Consider the following 19,758-nt stretch of genomic DNA (forward strand, 5'->3'; position numbering starts at 1 on the left):
CATACAGGGCAATTATATAGAAGGAAGAGCTGATTGCATGGTTTAACGTGATTGGTTGTGTTCAGCAGGTTGTAGGTTGCTTGTCTGTTGCTTTAGCTGCTGAGTGGAGAGAAGTGGAAAGCTGTGTTCTGTGTCAGGGCTGAGACTGTTCTTTTTTCTTTTTCTTTTTTTCTTCTTCTCACAACTGAAGCACTTTTGTTGGCTAAGTGAACCAGGGCTAAAAATAGCCTAACATTGGACCAATGGGAAAGCTTCAGCATGCGTTTGTGTATAATCTTTGCTTGTATGCGCTTGTATGCGCATATGAATCGTTCTGTATTTGATTTGGTTCAAATTTACTTGAAGATGAATAAAGACACGTTTTAATTGGCAATATATCACCCAAGTAATGCTGACCTCAGTGTCTCAAGCAGTGGAAAGCACACAGGAGTTTAATTTCCTGCTAATATAATAATGTCTGTGCTTCACCGTCCGTCACTCAGAACATCGTGCATTGACTAGTATGTGGGTTTAATTTAGGGTTTATAAAGCATAACTCCTGAAATGAGGGTGTTGGTTTTTGTGGCACAAGTTGTTCCTTAAGCTGCCGCTAGCTACGCTGCTCATGTTGCTGTGAATGCTGGTGTATCTGTATCTGGAGATGAATGAGATGTGGGTGTAAAAGTGAAGACCTCAATCCATGACTTATTCAAGTGTTGGAGCAACACGCCCCTTAGACTTAGGAGCCGCTACGTATGCGGCATTTTGGGGAAATCCTGCAGTCGCGATTTTTAATTTTTAAATTTTTTATTTTTTTAAAATAGAAGAGTTATTCTTTTATTTTATTCTTCTTAACTTGTTGGACTAACACAACTACTTATGAACTGTGTGATGCTGTGCTGGTGGAGGTACCTGCACTTTGTCCGAACAAAAAAAACCAAAATCAATCAATCAGCATCCTATTTCCTGTCGTCGTCTTCTTCGTTTTCGCCAATAGTAACATCCGGTTGTTGATCATGTGACTCGTGACGTGAAAAAAAGTGTTTTGATAGGGCTGAAAAAACCACCTCACCCAGCGCAAAAACTTTATCAAAAAATTTTTTTTCCCCCACAAGGCCTCAGTGTTTCCATTTAGAAGATTTATTTTTATAGTTTCATAAGTATTTGATGCAATGGGATAAAGTTTATTTACTTTATTATAGTGGCTTGATTTCATCTGACCACCTGACCTTCTCTTGCCCCTCTCTTCTGGATCCTCCAATGGCTCATTGGAAAACCTAAAATGGACCTGGACCTGCACTGGATTGAGTGGAGAGACTTTGATCTCACTACAAGTTTTAATCCATGAGTGTATAATGTGTTACTAATGGTAACCAGATACTGTGGGGGAAAAACTGTGGAAAACAATGTTCACAATTGACTTAATCAACTCAATTTTCAGCAGTAGCATCACAATTAAATGTCTTCCAGATCTTGTGCAGCCCTTAGTACATCTTGTGGTTGTGTGAATCAAATATGAATATTCCAACAACAGTGTTGACTCATCCCATCTGCCTCTGATGGGATTTCCCTCCAAGCTTCTGCCTTTTCAGCACTGATCACTTTTCTTTTCCTTGTCTCTCGATACAAGATTTTCTTGTGTTTTCTTTCGCCCTTCATCTCATTTCAATATTGAACAGCTTCCTTGATCAATATTTTATCACAGTGTGAAATATCTTCTAATTTTGGATACTTTATTAGTATCTGTCACCCTACTTTCCAATCTGCTGTGTTCAATATTTTACATGCAGCCATGTGATTTTTCTTTTTTCTTTTTTTTTTAAGCAGAGCCTGCAGCACTTGAATCAGAATGAACTGGTTCATTCAAACCAGTTCAGTTGAGATATAACAAGAAAGAGGAAATCAGCATATGACTTTTATGGTTTGAAAAAACAAAACCAGGTAGTTTTTGAAATGTTTTCATTCCCGGATCTTATTCAGTTCCAGCTCTTCAGAGGAAAGTGTGTTGTGGCGTTGCTGGTGCGTGACTCCGCTGTGTGTATTTATAGACTTTTAGAGCAGGAGCAGATGGCTGTGCTCTGGAGTTGCAATCACAGATTACAGAAAGCTCACCTGCAGCTGGAGTCCTGCTGATCTCAGAATATGTACAAAATAATAAAAAAAAAAGCTTTACTCTTCATTTTAGTCAAACCTCAATAAATTCATTTCCTGTTACTCTTCAGGTTTGGCTCCCTTCCTCTGCAGGTCCCTGCTGTTTTCTAGCTGGTTGTTAGACTAAACGAGCGCCACAGGCTGTCTGAACACACGTCAACGCGTCTTTAACAGCTTCCACAAGGGCTGAGAGTTAGGGTTATGAATGCAGGCGACACGACGCTCGCTCCCTGGCTTTCTGGAACACCGAGTCCTGCGCTGTCCTGTTGGTTTGTGTGGCCCAGCATGACGGCGCAGAGAGCAGAGCTCATTGCTGCGTAATGCGAACACTGACTTACTACTGCGTGTTATTCCCGCTGTAGTAATAATGCAGCTTCCGTTCATCATGTATTTTCCTTGCTTTTACTTTTGTTCTGTCTCCAGCTGACATATCAGATCTCACCAGAGAAGCATCATATGTTTCAGATTCTCAAATTCAATTTAAAAATACTTTATTAATCCCAGAGTATTTTACTTAATTTCCCTATCACATGATGGGGATCAAAAGGCAGGTACTAGTGTTGATAGGTTCTTCAATAAAGGAACCTAACAAAAAAAGTTTACAGATGCATCTTGGTATAACCTTTTATTTGTTTTTGTAGTTGAACCATTGATTATTTTTATTCTTAAAGGGGCATTATTATGTAAGATAGTTTTTTTTTTTATAGCTTTATGTTGTGTTATGTTATTCTGTCATCTAAAACGGAATATTGGAATATAGCCTTGATTCTTTTATGCATGTTTAAGAAATCCTTGAATATCCCATGGCAACCATTCAGCTATGCAAAACGCCTGGTTGGACCTAGCTCCGCCTTCGAGGCACAGCTTCTCCTCAAAGCTGCAGTTTCTAAGCTTCCACCTCACAGAGCAGCATTCCCCCGTTACTGCACCACTCAGTTCCTTCCGACTAGCCGGAGGCAATTGGCAAACACCAGGTGGAACTGGCTGAGCTCATAACAGTTACTTGATTCTTCTATAAAGTTTTTATTTTAAATAAATCAGCCTATTTTCTTATTTTTCTGTAGAGCCTAGCTAAAATGTATAAAAAAAAATTCAGCTGCAAGTTGAAATACTGAACGCAATTAGCATGAGGAGCTAACACCGTTAGCTTGTGCAGTAGTGCTAACACAGTTTTTAATGTCTGTATTGATGCATATTAAGGTTTACTTGGTGTTTTAACTTTTAAAATAGGCGGCTAAAAGGGTTCTTACTGGGTCAGAGCTGTTTGCAGACGGTTGTAATCTCTAACCCTATGTAGGTGAAATTATTTTTCAGCATTTTTAGTTGTGATTTTTATGCTAACAGCAATTAAGGCACGTTTATTATAGCACATTTTCACTGTAGGTGCTAATACCAATTTTGAGGTTACTCCATTGTTATTTTGCCATTGCTGTGTTCATGGTGGTAGTTTTTTTTTCTTTCTCAAAGGGGTTATCTTTAATCCCTTTGTAGCAGCAGAACGAGCACTCTGGGTTCTTTCTGTTTTACAGAGCACAACCAGAACATTTATTTTTTTATTTCCCATGGAAAAACACTTGTGGAAATTGTATAACTCTTTGCTCTTTTTAATAATGAGATTTAGTAAAATCAGTGTTTATTTACCAAACTTGAAAATCCAAACAAACCTTAGAACATGCTATAAGTAACACCCAACAGACCCCTTGTGTAGCTGAATAATTATTTTTACTTCAAACTCAAAACAAACTCCAAAAATACAAAAGGTTTTCATAAACGGTGCCTTCTTTTTTTTTTACTTTTACGGGATTTTAAACCAACTTGTTAAACAGACCTCAGGGTTTCCCCCAGTGTATTACAAACCTGACAGGCCACCAGGCTTTACTTGTGCCCCTACCAGGCTAAACATTGCTTACTTAAATTTTTTTTTTCAATGTTTGCATTTTTAAGACTTTGTAGTTGGTGTTCAGATGTTAATCTTCCAGTCTTTCAGTAACACATAATTATCAAATGATATTTTCAAATTTCCTGTCAACTTTAAACATTTTTTAACTCAAAAACATGAAGGGCTGCTGGTTGAACCCAACCACCAGGCATAGCAAGTTTTCTGAGGGAAACCATGAAGCACAAATAACGGTCCTTTGGTCTCAGTAAAATTAAATAACCGTAAACACTTTTTTTTTTTTTAAATCAGTGGACACACCAAAAAACAAAATGAGTCAAAGCTAGCAAAAGTTCAGACTTTTGACAACTCCCAATTTAAAGGTCTTTTCAGTGTAAACATACGGAGTGGGTTGTGGTCATCGGGCCGCTGTGTTGAGTCACTTGTAATAACATCCTCTGCAATCTCTCACAGAAAACATGCTCCATGTTTTCATGCCGGGCATCATTCACAAAACATTTATCTTGATTACTGCTGCCAAGAACAACTCCCCACGTAAAATAAACTGCCAGCGTAATAGCCTGGCTGCTTTCCTCAAGCAGCCAAACATCTGAATGTTTTAAAACGATCATCCCCAAACGCTGCTTTTGCGACTTAGCATCTGGTTTTGTGGAGTGGCATAACATCCCTACCCCGTGTTTGGTTTGTGTCTCTGGGGACTGTGTTGTCACTTGCAGCTAGCTCTCTTTGTTCTGGTATTTTCTTGGGTTGAGGCTAAGTGGAAACGGCTCAGACCATGACTCATAATATGGACAGAGAATAACACAATGCCTTCTGGAAATGACTTTTCCTGCCAACTATAACTCTGCATACCTTCCTAATGGTGGTCAGGACCGAGCTGGCCCAACACTGGGTACCTTTTTAACTATTTGGACAAATGTGTGTTTTTTTCTTTAGTATTAGGTCATGCCCATATTTAGCAGAAAATTAATTACATGATGGCTTGTGTTTTTTTATTGTGGTTTAAAAAAAATGGCATGGCATTTAGGCTGTGTGTACAGAACAAGTAATTGCAACTAGGCCTGTCGCAATAAGCAATCAATCAATTAATCGCATGATAAATTAAAAAAAGCTCAACTTCTACTTGCATAATTTTTCTATTTTTCTCTTTTCTCTCTTTTTCCTACCAAAAACTAAATAACAAAAGTCTTCAGTCTGGTAAATTAGTCTCAACTATAACTTTTTTTAACATCAATTTTGTTTAGCGATTTCATAATTCAATTTATTTGTTGTTTCTGTTTTTTTTGTTGTTTTTAAAAAAATATATATATATATATTTAAAATGTCTTCTAGTTCCAGTCTTAAATGTTCATTAAAATTTGAACATTGTTGATCTTTGAGAATGTGTCTTGCATTATTATGCCATTACCATTATATTACTTGAAAATTGTCTCAAAACAACGTTATTGTTTGTTGCAATAACTTCTGGGACAATTTATTGTCCAGCAAAATTTATTGCGACAGGTCTAATTGTCACCCTTATCCGACTCTTTCACAGCAGTCCAAACGGCCCAATTCCAAAATAAATAAATCCGATTTGCGCATCTTCCCCATGTGAAACTAAATTGGATCTGTATCCGATTGCTTTCAAAGTTTCTGGATTCTAAAAGGTCATGTCGCAGGTTGTACGACTTTTGTGTCATTGACACGAGACCTGCATCATAATTCTGTACCAGAAGAAACGAGACATAATAAATAAATCCAGATGTAAACAATTACTGAATCAACTACAATTATTACGAAAACAAATTATGAAAGTTTGGTTTTGACTACGCATCCAAACGGGGTTCTCTATAGAAATTGCAGTCAACTCTCCACAAAAAGCCCCTTGCTCTCTGTCGTGCTTATATTTTCTTGTGACAAAGCTGTTGTCTCCCATCGGTAAGCGACTTTAAAATCGATCCATAGACAGCAGCGTCCATTATTACTTCCACAAACATTACGATCTACGACGCCTACCTTCTTCTGCACATACGAGTTGTTTTGGGGTGACAAACCATTCACACACAAGTCTGATTGCGGTCACATTTAATGAGCAATATGAACATCAGATTTCAGCAAAAAATTGGAATTTAGCATCATGAGCTGCTGTGTGAACGTAGCCTAATTGGGCTAATTGATCCACAAATAGGACATCTTTCTATTTTTTGCATTTAATATATATTTTTAGCAAACAAAAATTAAACCTTTTGTGCATTTTGTTTGTGGTAAATGAAGAAATTCCCTGAAATGTAAACTAGCCTCAGCCTTAAACTGAATCACCTTTATTTTGAGACGAGCTTCCTGTTTCCCGTGAAAAGAGAACAAGCCATAAGCAACCCAGGCAACTGTGTAACTCGACGGCTTATATTTTAAATTGAGAATCATACTTCATCATTTGTGTGGCTTTATGCAGGTTTTTCTCTATTCCTCATTTTATTCGTGTGTGGCTTTTACAGACGGTCTCATCATTTTGGGAAATTTCAAAGATTCTTTTGGTGGTTTTGTTCTTGGCAGACAACTTTTTACTGTTTCATCACTAATTTAATTTCCAGGCTGGGACCTGACTTTACCCCCTCAGTTTGTGCAGACCACAAACATTTACAGAGACTGTTAAATAAGCCGAGCAATCTGTCTAGTTCTTTTTTTTATTTATTTATTTTTTTTATACAACAACCTGGATCGGATTGTTCCAGAAATCCAATCCGTTTTAGTTTCCTGAAGGGAGCTGGCATAGGAAGGGAGGTTTCATTCCTCCCCGAAGATAAACAAGCAGCAACTTTTCAGATAAAGATGAGTTGTTGGGCCAATGGCGGGAGAATCCCATGAGATGTGAACGTAGTCGACAGGCCTTGACATTGGATACGTCTCTCATATCTCACCATATCCACAGGAAGAGGATAATCCAAACGAGATGCTTCCATAGAGGATCTCTTCTCTCTATTACTCCGTCAGCAGCGTAGAGCTGTACACCAGGCATCTCCACAATTCTTGCTAAAATATTGGGCCTACGGAAATTTCGCGCATGCATATAACGCTGGGGGGCAAAAAGACTAATCTTTTACATGTCATCCATAGCCGCATTAACTCAGTGAAACTTAAAAATGTAGGAATTAATTTTGTGCTTTGATCCACAGAAAAGTGATCTGTATTCGCCAAGCTACGCAGACTCGTTGCCATAGCAACTGATAAGAATGCCACTTCATTTTTTAGGATTTAACACCAAAAAAACATTCAAGAATTTTGCACACATAACAGAACATTTAGTTTGTTGTTGTAGTATGTTTTAGGCTTAATGTTTTATTAATAAATAATTGCTGTGGTAGATTAGCTACCGCTTCTACTTTACTGAATTATTTAACCATTAACTGTAGCCCACAAAACGCACATTTAATTAAAAAACTAAACAAAAACATCTTATTGCTGTCGTACCTTTACGTATCAATAAAATCCATGCACCCCTAATTCTGCACAAAAATATCCCTTCATCCAAAGCCAAGTCTATCCTCAGCATATCTTTTCTACTCCGTTTGAGAATCATCAAACTGTCTTGAAGTAAAACTTTCAGCTCCGGTGTTGATCTTCCTTTAGTTATCATCTCCTGCTTCAATTGAAAATCCACTTTAGAAAACTGTTGAAGTTTAGAAATGTAGTCTTTCATGTTGACGTAGGAAGAGAGGAGAAAACAAATGTATCGCTATACTTTACTTATTTACTGTGTGGCGAGTCTGTTCTCTGCCGTTTCTTATCGCTCCTCCGCACACAAAACACGATAAAAACACAGTTAGTGACAAAAAACACTGTACATTATACACATAAGCAAAATTATGGAAAATCAGTCCATATATTAAATGTTTCTTAGCCATTTTATTGCCGGCGTACAGACAGGACGAACATGCTGTCATATAATGGCAGCCAGTACATTTAGCGAGAGGTTGCGTAATCGGTGAGGCTCAGCTCGCTGCTGCCTCACCGGCTTCACTTCTGAGCATTTGAATGGGAAAATGCGAAGAAATTTTGAAGAAAAGCTAATCAGAATTGGTTAATCCAAGCAAAAAATAGATACATTATAGTACATGAAAATAGCAATGATTTTATATTATATATTATTTTTCCATGATGACAGGTGAGACTCTGCCTCACCTGCCTCTCTTGACCGCACGTCACTGCAAAACACATATTTATTTGTAAGATAATGTTTTTAATTGACCTTTCTTTGAAAATGTATTCATTCATCTGTACTAATAGATTTTGACTTATCACCACTCTTGCTGTTTAAAAGGAAGTGTAATTTAAATGAATATATATATATGTGTGTGTGCGTATTTTTTATTTAATTTATTTTTTTGTTCTAATATCAATATCTCTACTGGTCCTGATATCAAAAAACGTTATAGATCAGGTATCGGTGACAATGCGCCCAAACCATAAGGTCAGATCTGTTCAGCCTATTTCTATGCTTTTGTGCTCTGAGGGACATCAATTGGACTTTCTGAGCCGTTTGAAGGTTTGTTGCAAGTTTTTACATGTTTGACCAACATAGGCAGCCTATTTTACTCAGTTTACATTGGCTGTTATACTCCTAACTACACTGACTGAACAAATTAACATTGTTTTAACATGTTTGACCAAACTTGTGAAACTATTGGTGTACTTAAGTGTGCTGTACTGGTGCAGAGTTACCAAATAAACTTATAATTCAGTCTTTTTGCAAAAGAAATTTCTCAATTCAGTGCTATTTTTCAGTATCGGAAGTGAAAATATTGGATTGTTGGATCCCTGTTGATAACTAGAATCAATTGGAACGTGTGTATGATTGAACTGAAATGATTTGCCTTGAGATGAAAGGTGCTATGAATTGGTGCAGTAATGTATAAATGAAACTTAATTGGCTTCTTTTGAAAGCGAAAGCAGAGCACTTCCTTCTGAAACGAACAGCTATGTGAAAACATTTTGCAAAGTTGCATTTCCATAAACCACAGTTTCTGTCCTGTCTATTATATATGAATAATATTGATGTTTTGACATGACCAGTAGCACCATGTTTGGAGAAACTCAGGCCCTGACTTGGATATCTCATAAAACTGACTTTTACTTTCTGGAATAGTAACAATTTTCATCATAAATATTTTTGCAAAACTCTGTGGGGGTGTATACATGTAAACCAGAGATTCTTAAAGATGATCACTTTAAATTTCAACCTTCTTTGCTAAAAAAAGAAAAAGCAATAATAGTGAAGCCATTTTTATATTTTCTTCCCAAATCTCCATTTCTTTGTCTGGACTTGTGCTTTAAATGTAAGCTAAAGAGCTGCTGTATGACAGGGAGCAGAAGGTAAACACAAGCCACGCTCAGAATCATCTTCTGAATGTTGATGGTGATGACCACACAGTGTGAGAAAAACTAATTCATAACAGATGTCAAACTTTTTTTTTTCTTGTCTTATTTCCATCTTGACCAACTGGCAGATGCCCGATGGCTTGAAACTTTTTTAAATTTCAGTCGTAGTAAACACAAGGCCATCTGTTAAACTGCTCAAGATTGACAGAGTTATGCAACAGAAGTGAGATCCCAACTGGGTCATCAAATCTACAATAGAAAAACTAAAAGACAAATAAAATCTGTGGTTAGCAAAAAATCCAGTCAAAGGCCAGACGATGAGCTGAAATTCTTTCATTTACACATTGAGAGCTTTACATGTCATTTCTATAAGCCTTCATGAAAGTGTTAAAGGGGCAAAAGTAAAATCTACTATATTTTAGCTTTACGTCATGTTATAATGTTTTCTCATCAAAAAATATACCTGAAGTGTTGCTTTGATTTTTTTCATGCACTTTTGAGAAATCCTTAAATATCCATGGCAACCATTCTGCTGTGCAGAACGCCCGAGTGGACCTAGCCCCGCCTCTGAGGACGAAGCTCCTCCTTGGGTGGCTCCAATTTTCTTAGCTTCCGCCTCAGAAAGCTCAGAAAATAGCTGCAGGGTCACCGCTCTCCATAGCTGCAGAGAGCTGCAGGGGTTACAGCAGCTCTCCCTGTGATCCCTTCACTCAGCTCCTTCAGACTAGCCAGCAGCAATTAGCAAACACCTGGTGGAACTGAGTAACTTCTGAGCTCAATGTAGAAACTACTTTCCAGAGTAATTTTGGTAAAAACATTGCTAAAAGGTTAATAGAGGAGCCATGTTGCAATGTCTTCCTGAAGATGGAATTTCAGAAAGAGCAGGAGTTTTTAAAGAGACAGAGGCCCAATTTCAAGGCGTTTAATTATGAAGTCACATTTCTTTTAAGTCATATTAGATATATGCAGCATTTTTATAACTAAAGGTAACAGTTACTTGATTGTACTAAAAAAAAATAGCACTATGTGCATTGTTTGGTAAGTTAGTAAAAGACCAGAATTCTGAAATTGATTCAGTTCTTAATGTTTTCAAATTTGGAGCCTCTTCTTTTTTCTATCTTCTCTCCACCCAGCTCTATGTGAGCTGATTTTCCTCGTCAGAGAGGACTGCCAGGTTGTCAGCTTCCTGTCATGCAGCAGCTGCCTGCTGGTGGAAGTATCCAGTGTTTGTTGTTTACAGGGTGGCGATGGCTTACTCAGCTGTTCACACTGTCACACTCAACCTGTACCAGGCCGGTCCTCATTTAGCCCAACAATGCAGTAGCATGGAATGCAACAGAACAGAAAGAGAGTGGATTTTTATGTCATTGTTTGCTCCTTAAAGTGATCTCAAAACTTAAAATTAAATGTATATATATATTTTAGTTTATGCCTAAACTATAAAAATGCACTCTACCTACAAGTTTGAAAGCTCCAATACATATAATTTTCTAGTCCAGAACTCAAGGCCTGGAAATATCGCATTAGGAGTGGGCATTTATCGTATTATCATTTATTATTAAAAAAAATAAAAAAAAAGTCTTGTGATAAGAATTTGCTTTATGTTAAATAACAAATCAAAACTGACAGTATTATTGGAAAAGTTATTCTTAATGTTTTCTCTACTTGTTACACGAGATCACCAATAAATATCAGCAAATGTGAAAATATGATTAAATGCTGCTACCATTTGAGGTTTTGGTGACATAAATGACTTTTTTTTTTTTTTTAGTTAGTGGCGTCCTGAAGAAGTTTGTTTCAAATGAGATTTTTTTTTCCCCATTATGTCATGTTTATGATTTATAAACATGACATAACATCTGTCATGAACATGAACGAGTCCTTATGAATGTCTGACTGTTGTCATGAAGTGTCATTTGGTAAATAATGACACTTTTAATGCAAAGTTGCTTTAAAAGTTGCATTAAAAGTCCATTAAAATTGCCAACTTTGCATAATTTTGTAAATAATGACAATTTAATGCAATGTTGGCACTTTTAATTTACTTTCAATGCAACTTTTAGAGCAACTTTGCATTAAAAGTGTCATTTACCGAATGACACTTCATGACAACAGTCATAGACATTCATAAGGACTCATTCATGTTCATGACAGGTGTTATGTCATTCTTATTCACACCCCGTCAAATAAAGTGTTACCGCAGTATTTGTGGCACTATGAATGCTGTGCCATGCAGTCATGGCCATACATTTACCTTTAAAAAGAAGAATATATGGATATATAAAGTGTTGTTATAGTTGTAGGATAAGTTTTTCTTAGTGTCGCTCTCGCTCTGCTTGCAGGTGACCTCTGTAAAGTGAACGTTTGTAAGAACGGGGGAACCTGTGTGACCGGCACAGGGACTCCGTTCATTTGCATCTGCCCCGACGGCTTTTCAGGTGAAACCTGCAATGAGACTGAGACAGGTACGTTGATGCCCCTCATTCACTCTCCAGATGCTTGGGAGAATGCATAAAATAATGACATTTATAGGTGGACTTGTCTTTCTCCTAACACCATGAGCTCCTAACACTTTTAAAGAGCGGTCACATGATGACTTGCTTTGCTTTCACGTTCTTTTTGATTTGCTCTCGTCCTAAAGGACCTTGTAGCACCAACCCCTGTCAGAACGACGGCGTCTGCGAGGCGACTGGCCAGAGCCGCCGCGGTGACGTCTTCACCGAGTACATCTGCAAATGTCAGCCCGGCTATGAAGGAGTCCACTGCCAGACCAGTAAGCCTGTGCTCTATTTCAAGTAGCTTTAGCATTAACGTAATGTTTATTCTGAAGTTTTGGGGTAATAAAAAGTAGACGTTTTGTGTTCCTGTGGTCTGATTTAAAAAATAAATAAATAAAAACTGTCTTTCAGCAGTGTGCTGCTGTAGATTTGTTAAATTGGTTGTGAAAGTTTTGGATGGAATTGCAGTGGACCCCTGCTTATTCATAGTGCAGAATTTGCAGATTTTTAAACTCTAAATTAAAGTCGTCTAATTCACAGATTGTTTGTTTTGTAGATCGTCTAAAGTATTCGACAGAAAAAGCAGTATGGGAAGCTGAAATAAAAAAGCATAATCCTACTTGATAAGTTATTGGCTGCTGTTCGAAAGCAGGCAGTCATTTTTCTTGCCGTTGTTGAAGGGGTGTTGCAGCCTTTAGTGTATGGGAGATGGACAGGAAGGGTGTGTAGTCACACAAATAGCTGTTACAGAAAATGCTGACTAGAAATCATTTTTCCGCTGCTGCTATGGCGCACCATTTAGAGCAGTGCCCACTTTTTGGGACATTGGGAAGACTGTGGATGTTAGTTTCAGCTATTTAGGGACATATTCTCTAATCCCCATGAATATCAAGGGTGATCTGTACTGTATTTTTTAATGATTGTTTATTAATCCTTTTTTAATTCAAACTACACCATTTTGACGAATTTCAACTTCGCTACAAGCAAATCCAGTCTTATTTTGACTGAAAAGCAAGTTTTAAAATGTGAATATGATCTCTCCACAATTATGACAGATCCTGGTTTCTTTGTGACTTTACACAGTAATTGTGCATTTCATTTTGTAGATTAAAGTTGGAGGTTTTCAATTCATGATAAACTAAAACATAATGTAGAGATTCCTGCTCTGAACATCAGCTTCTGCACCAACTCCACTTCAAAAATCCAACTTAGCTGTCCATGCCTATTAAAGCTTGCAGTAAATGTTGAATTACTTGTACTTATCATTTTGCATAGCAGTAAACCAGTGACACACACAGTTCTATACAGCTTTTATTTGTAAAGATACTGTTTAGAAGCAAACAATACATTATTGACTTGTGTTGCTAATATCAAAATAACTAGCAAGTTTTAACTGGTTTCCTGACCTGCAAGTGGAACATTGACTTGGATTTGCTGTCTTTCCCACATCTAGAAAGATGGTGGCTGTCCTCTTGTTTGGTTCACTCAGGGTCATCCCAACAGCACAAGGGAACGGTGGAAACATTTGCTGCACACGCAGACAGATGGCTGCCGTTTTCTTGAAAAACAGCAACCAAATGTGCACTACGAATACAATGAGTCAGTCACTATATCAGACAGACTCAAGTTTGTTCTGTTTGATAATGAATGTCTTTTCCTCCCAGGTGTCAAGGGAGCAAATTTAAACTCTACAAAAGGTAACGGTGGAAACGCAGCTTGAGAAGCGATCGCCATGTTTGTGTGCATGTGTGTGTGCGTGTGTGTGTCTGCCTTGCTGTCTCTCTTTCCCTCTTCAAATCTAGATGTTCTTTTGTTTTCTTGGCCGCATGGAGAAGTGGTGGAATACCAAGAACACACACATAAACACAGATGGGATAATCACCGGGTACATCTTTATCTCTCACAACAAGGAATTGTTCGCGAGCCGAGGGTTAGGGTTAGGAGTTAAAATATGACAGTTATTTCTGCATTAGATGCCCCACACGGGTCTCTTATCTTACCATTCTCGCCTCATACTGGCGCCTCAGCCAGTTAAATCCCTTCCTGTTATCTATTTTAAACCAGAATCCCTAGAGCACAACTTGGATTACTCTCATTTAACTTTTTAAATACAACCCAACTATCTGTTTGTCCTTTTGCTCAACCGCAAAAGCCACAAATCACAGCTCATTAAAATCTGTTCATCCACAAGTCAAATTTACTGCTGGATTAACGGGCCTCTGAAGAGAAGTCGTTTCCACTAATTGGGTGAAACCTTCCCCTCTAATAACATGAAACCTTAATGCGGCAGTGCTGAGTCAGGGGAAAATCTCGTGTGGACTGCGAGGTCGGGGAGGGCTCGGCGTCTGTTGACACGAGGGACAGCGGAAGTGCTCTTTGTTGGGGGTCACGGGTTGGCATGGGACTCTCAGCATATAATAGGTAGAAAAATCACTGAGGCAAAAAATTTTAAACAAATATATATAACATTCAAGATCTTACAATATCAACACATCACATTTCTTGTTGAGGTAAAGCCTGTCACCTGTTGTGCCTGAAGAATCTGTAATGTGAACTACACTCACATCATTTGTTTGACTCAATTTTGGGTTTCTAGTTGGAACTATAAATGCAACAGAGAGACGAGACACGAAAAATGTCAGAGTACTCAAAGTTGTTTAAATGTAAGAAGAGGCAGAAAGCATTGCTAAGACCACCACTGGATGGATATCTAATGGTACGTTGAGCTACATAACAATTTCAATCCACTATCAGTAGCAAGTGGGAAATAAAGTACGGCAGGCCATGCATATGAAACAACTGTCCTCAAGTCTGAAGAGATGAAAACAAAGCAGAAAATGAAGCATAAGTTTGAATTTGTGACAAAAATGTATAAATATGCAGCATAAAAGCCTTTTTGAAACATAAATTTGATCTTTTAAATTTTCTCAAGTAATATTAAAATCTTGTCTGGACTTGTTCTCGTGAAATAAAGTTGTGTCTCGTGAGTTTTAGGCTACCCCCCATTTATAACTGAAAATTGTTTTATTATTCGTATGTCTGCTAATATAACTATAATTTAGTTGTAATAATATTTTTACTGTATGAAAAACACAAAGTGCTGTCTGCAACTTAGTGGTTTTCAACTTCTTATTGTACCGAGAGTTAAGTCTTTTTGACAATGCAAGAGACGAGTCGCTCTTTAATCGACCAATTACAGAAAGAACAATTTGTTTCTGTAGACTCTGTTCCTTCAGTGTGAACAATTTGTTCAGTTTCTTTTGTTATATTTTAGATGACACAGTTAAGAAGACAAAATCTGAGAAAACATACAAAAATTCTAAATGGACTGGAATAGAGAGCGAGAAGTGACCGTGTTTGGTCTGTTAGGATTTGGTGTCAACTGTGGAAAAATATGTTCAAAAGCATTTTAGATCAAATGTTTTTTTTATTTTTTTTTATCCCTTTTTAGAAACGGATCAAGGGAAAGCAAAGCTGGGAGAAAAAGCTTAATCACGTGCGCACTGCACATCCCACAAGAATAAACCACACATCGTTCATGATCTCATGTACAGACTGTCTTATCACACACACACACACACACACACACACACACACACACACACACGGTTCATCCCTCACGCAAACGCAGCCAACAGAAAGTGGCCGTCCACAATGAATGTCAGGAACGTCAGCTCTGCTGTTGCCGGGCGAAAAAGGCGAACGCGGAGGCGGAACGGTGAATTAAGTCTGCCCTCTTTACAGTGTCACACTCGCTACTCGGGTCTGACTGCGGCGTTTCTGACCGCCCTGTCAAACCGGGCTAAGTGCCTCCCTGGGTGGCAGAGGGAAGGAAGTCCGTTCAAGAGCGTGTTGGAAAAGAGAGAGAGAGAGTGATGCCACTAGCGGTTCACTTGAAGCCAAAGCAGATGGATGGAAACAGTGAGGGAAGGATCCTTCTTCCTGTTTATGGTCTTCTGAAGCCAAAAGTTTCAGAGCGGCTTCAGGCGCTTATTTTTACTTTTTGGAAGTCGCCAGATAGCGTGTATGAGTGTTCTAATCTCTTAGTAAATTTGGGGAGAGTTTTCACTCCTCCCAGGATGTGGTTGTGTGCATGTGTGTGTGCATGTCCATATGTGTGTGTGTGTGTGTGTGTGTGTGTGTGTGTGTGTGTGTGTGTGTGTGTGTGTGTGTGTGTGTGTGTGTGTGTTTGTTTGGGCAGACTGGGCTCCGTGGTCCCTGATGAATACATACAGGGTGTTGGCATGCATTCTCGCCCCGTCATGGTCCGGATGGAGAGGGGATGAGCGTTTCCTGGTTTATTTTGTCTGAGTTAAATACCCTCTTAATGTGGAGAACGCAAAACTACATCAGCTGAACCTTAATAAGTTGTTGCCCTTTAAGTAGTCAGTAACTAGAACGGCAATATTTCTTATTTTTACCCCAAAAAAGTTTCACTTTTACACCATTTCAAACAAAAAAATGCATCCACATTTTTACAAATCACAAAATTATAACAAATTTTGCTGGACAATAAATTGTCCCAGAAGTTATTGCGATAAACGATAATGTTGTTTTGTGACAAGTAATCTAATGGTAACAGCATAATAATGCAAGAACTCTGGAGTTTTTAAATTCTAATTACTCTAACACTGCAACTGGAAGACATTTCAAGTATTCAAAATAAACACAACAGAAACGACAAATAACTGCAGCGTCCAATTGTCAGCCTCACAGAGCAGCTCTCCCCCACTCAGCTCCTTCAGACTAGCCAGCAGCAATTGGCAAACACCTGGTGTAACTGCACATCTGAGCTGTAGCAGCCACTTCTTCTGGTGAAAACGTTGTTAAAGGCTTAATAAAGGAGCCATGTTGTGATGACTTCCTGAAGGCGGAATTTCGGCGAGAGCAGGAGTCTTTAAAGAAACAAAGGAACAATTTCAAAACATGAAATTACAATGTCAAATTTCTTTAGTCATATTTGGTGTGTACAGTGTTTTTACAGGAACTAAAAGTAACATAGTTTCATAATTGTGCTTAAAAATGGCACTATGTGCCTGGAAAATGCATCATCTGGCCCTTTTTAAGTTTGCTACACTGTTCTTTTTTGTTAGTTTTGCTCTTCAGAAGCTCTATGCAGGATCAGGTTTCAAGCAAGGCTCCTGAGATTACCATTGGGTTTTCACTTCATACAGAGAAAACAAAATAGGTTAGTGGATTAAATTTAGGAGCTTATGAAATGCAGTCGTAGCTCGATCCTATTGGAACAGAGAGGGATGCTGCTTGACCTGAGGCTCATGGGATATCTTTTTTTTATTTTATTATATCACATGCCATTTATAGTGGACAACAAACATTTTGACAGCTTTTTCACAATGTTTGCCTTTCAATCAAAATTATGGTGCAGTGTTAGGTTTTAAAAATTCTTCCGTCGCCACTTGGCATCTTTGCTTACAGTTAATCAGCCTCTACAAGTGGAGTCTGACATTCTGATATTTGACTTCAACTATCCAGTTCTTTTATTTTGTGCATTGTTGGAAATGCATTTTATCAATAAAGAGTTGCTGCAAAAAATTTAAGATTCCCTCTGTGTTTTAGTTAAAGGAAGCTGGACTCTCCATATCTGAATAACTAGTGTGCCTAATTATCCAGAGCTTGCGGCTGCACAGTTCAAAATTACTATATCCTTCCTATGATGGGTGAAAATAACTGTTTGGACACAGAGCTATTTATAGAGGCAGTGTGTGGGCGGTAAGATGAAACTGTGTGTGTGTTTTTGCTGGTTAGAAACATTACATCTGTTTCCCTGGTTGGCTTGTGCGTTTTACGCAGCAACGACGGTAACCAATAGGGATTGAAGCTGGAAGATGTGTGTTGAAATGTCCTCAAAAGTCCCTCAGTTTTAGTTGTATACACAACTAAAACTGAGCTTTTTTAAAAAAGTGTTAAAAGTATTCAGAGCAGTTTGTGGAAGGTTGCATGGGTGAGAATTTTTATTTATTTTTTTACTTGTCCTAATCTGAATATTATTTTTGGGGGGGAAGAACTATTGGTGCTTACGGGCGCCACCACGGGTCAATAGAAGGAATTGCAGGGAAAAAAAATTAGCACATTGTACACTGCACTAAAATTTTCCCTTAATACATTCTGTTTTTAGTTTTCCTTACATAATTAACCACATGATCTCTTGGTGCAGCTGGACCTTTCAGACCACATCAGTTTTACAAGATTACATGAAGTCACTAAAGAAGAAATAATCTTGCTTCACTAACCCTCTTTTCTCTGCAGCTGTGGTCTTCCTGGTTTGGCTTCGGCTGCAGTGCCTTCCCAAATTATTCGTGCACAGTGAACGTTTTAACATTTAGCCATTTAACAGCCACAAACTTCAATAGATTCATTCTATTTTTTGTTTGTTCGTACATCCTTATAATGACGCTTTTAAAAAAATTCTCCTCCCTTATTCTTGTATCCCTAAATAAAACCCCAGTATAGATTCCTTCGACAAGACGAGTTGTGCATTCTGCAAATGGTTTTATTTTGAGGTTTTAACTAAAAGAGGGCTGAATAAAAATGTGCTCAAAACTTTTCTGATTTATATTGGCTAAAAATCATTTGTTGGACTTCTGAATCGGGTTAATTGCGGGGTCTGTAATTTTATCGCAATTAATTGCATTTTCATCAAACTATAGATCGACAAAATGAGCAACGTTTTCAACTCGAAAGTCCCTCTTTAGAAATGTGGGCTGTGGATACCGCCTTTAGCATTATGGACGTCTGTGCTGCTGCTACATGTTTAGCATTATGATGCTAGTTTAGCCTTGGATAGCTTCACTGATGTGCTCAAGTTGTGCTAAAAGGAGTTAGCCTAACAGTCTTTTCCAGCGTCCGATCAGATCGTATTTGGAAGTAAAAATTGACCCCCGCGGACCAAGAGAAGTGGCTTCGTCCATTGTTTCTTTTTTTGTTGTTGTTGTTGTCTATGTTGCTTGTGTTTCAGGTTTACGGTCGTACCAGAAACACGAATGCAAAGGTTCCAGGCAGAACTTTTGTATGTTTAAAAAAAAAAAAAAAAGTTTGAATTTTTTTTCCTAAACTGGATTTTATGCAGCCACATCGCATTCAAGATGGATTTTCACATTTCACAAATGTTTGTGTTTTCCTTTCACTTCCCAATTGTGCATTAGTACCACATAAAATCCAGATGTCATTCATTGAAACATATCAGTCAAACCTTGTTTGTTCTAAGAAGCACGAGTACTTTTAGAGGGCACTGTGAGCTTTGCTGAAAGCATGACGTTAACTTCCTCTAACATTTCTAACTCTTAAGTTTTCTACGAAACGCACCGAGGCTGACCGTCCTCCCCGACCGCAGTAAATGACGTAGTGATTCATCTCTCCGCAGACGTAAACGACTGCGCCGGCCAGCCGTGCGAGAACGGCGGCACCTGCCGGGACTTGGACGGAGACTTCAAATGCCACTGCCCCTCTCCATATGTGGGCAAACATTGCCAACTGCGTGAGTGTAACCGACTCGCACCGCCATCGTCTTACAAAATGACAGCAGAAGTGCTCGGGCGAGTGATCGATGACTTAATGGAAGGAGTGTAATAGAGAAGTGAAAGACTAAACCGAAGATGATTGAGTTGGGAAGATGGCCAAGAGCGGAGCTTCGGGATGATCGATATGTAGAATAGAAATGGCTCGCTCTAAATGCGAGATCAATACTTTTTATTCAGCTCCGCTGATTCAGTGCTGTGTGTCCTGAATGAGTTTATGGACCTTTAAAGAGCTGCAAGTTTATAGCCATGCATTAAACCATCCATGCAGTAGTTTACTGCAGCATCCAGAGAAAATGCTTTTTAAATATGTGGCATAAATTCATATTTAATAATTTGA

The 19,758-nt window shown here is 38.3% G+C and overlaps 1 protein-coding gene across 6 annotated transcripts in view; it reads left to right on the forward strand.

Moving 5' to 3' along the window:
* The window catches only part of mfge8b (milk fat globule EGF and factor V/VIII domain containing b), a 29,946-nt gene that overhangs the window by 1,526 nt on the left and 8,662 nt on the right, over positions 1–19,758 (forward strand). For 2 of the 6 annotated variants that reach the window (XM_008410745.3, XM_008410746.3), the window contains exons 2-5: positions 11,728–11,850; positions 12,027–12,158; positions 13,548–13,580; positions 19,265–19,378. In XM_008410745.3, the coding sequence (XP_008408967.1) occupies positions 11,728–11,850; positions 12,027–12,158; positions 13,548–13,580; positions 19,265–19,378 (402 nt within the window). The remainder of the gene's footprint in view (positions 1–11,727; positions 11,851–12,026; positions 12,159–13,547; positions 13,581–19,264; positions 19,379–19,758) is intronic. The other 4 variants (XM_008410747.3, XM_008410748.3, XM_081607751.1 and 1 more) reach the window with 3 other exon arrangements.

This window comes from Poecilia reticulata, chromosome 6, assembly GCF_904066995.2.
Source record: "Poecilia reticulata chromosome 6, P_reticulata-male-v2, whole genome shotgun sequence".
NCBI lineage: Eukaryota > Metazoa > Chordata > Actinopteri > Cyprinodontiformes > Poeciliidae > Poecilia > Poecilia reticulata.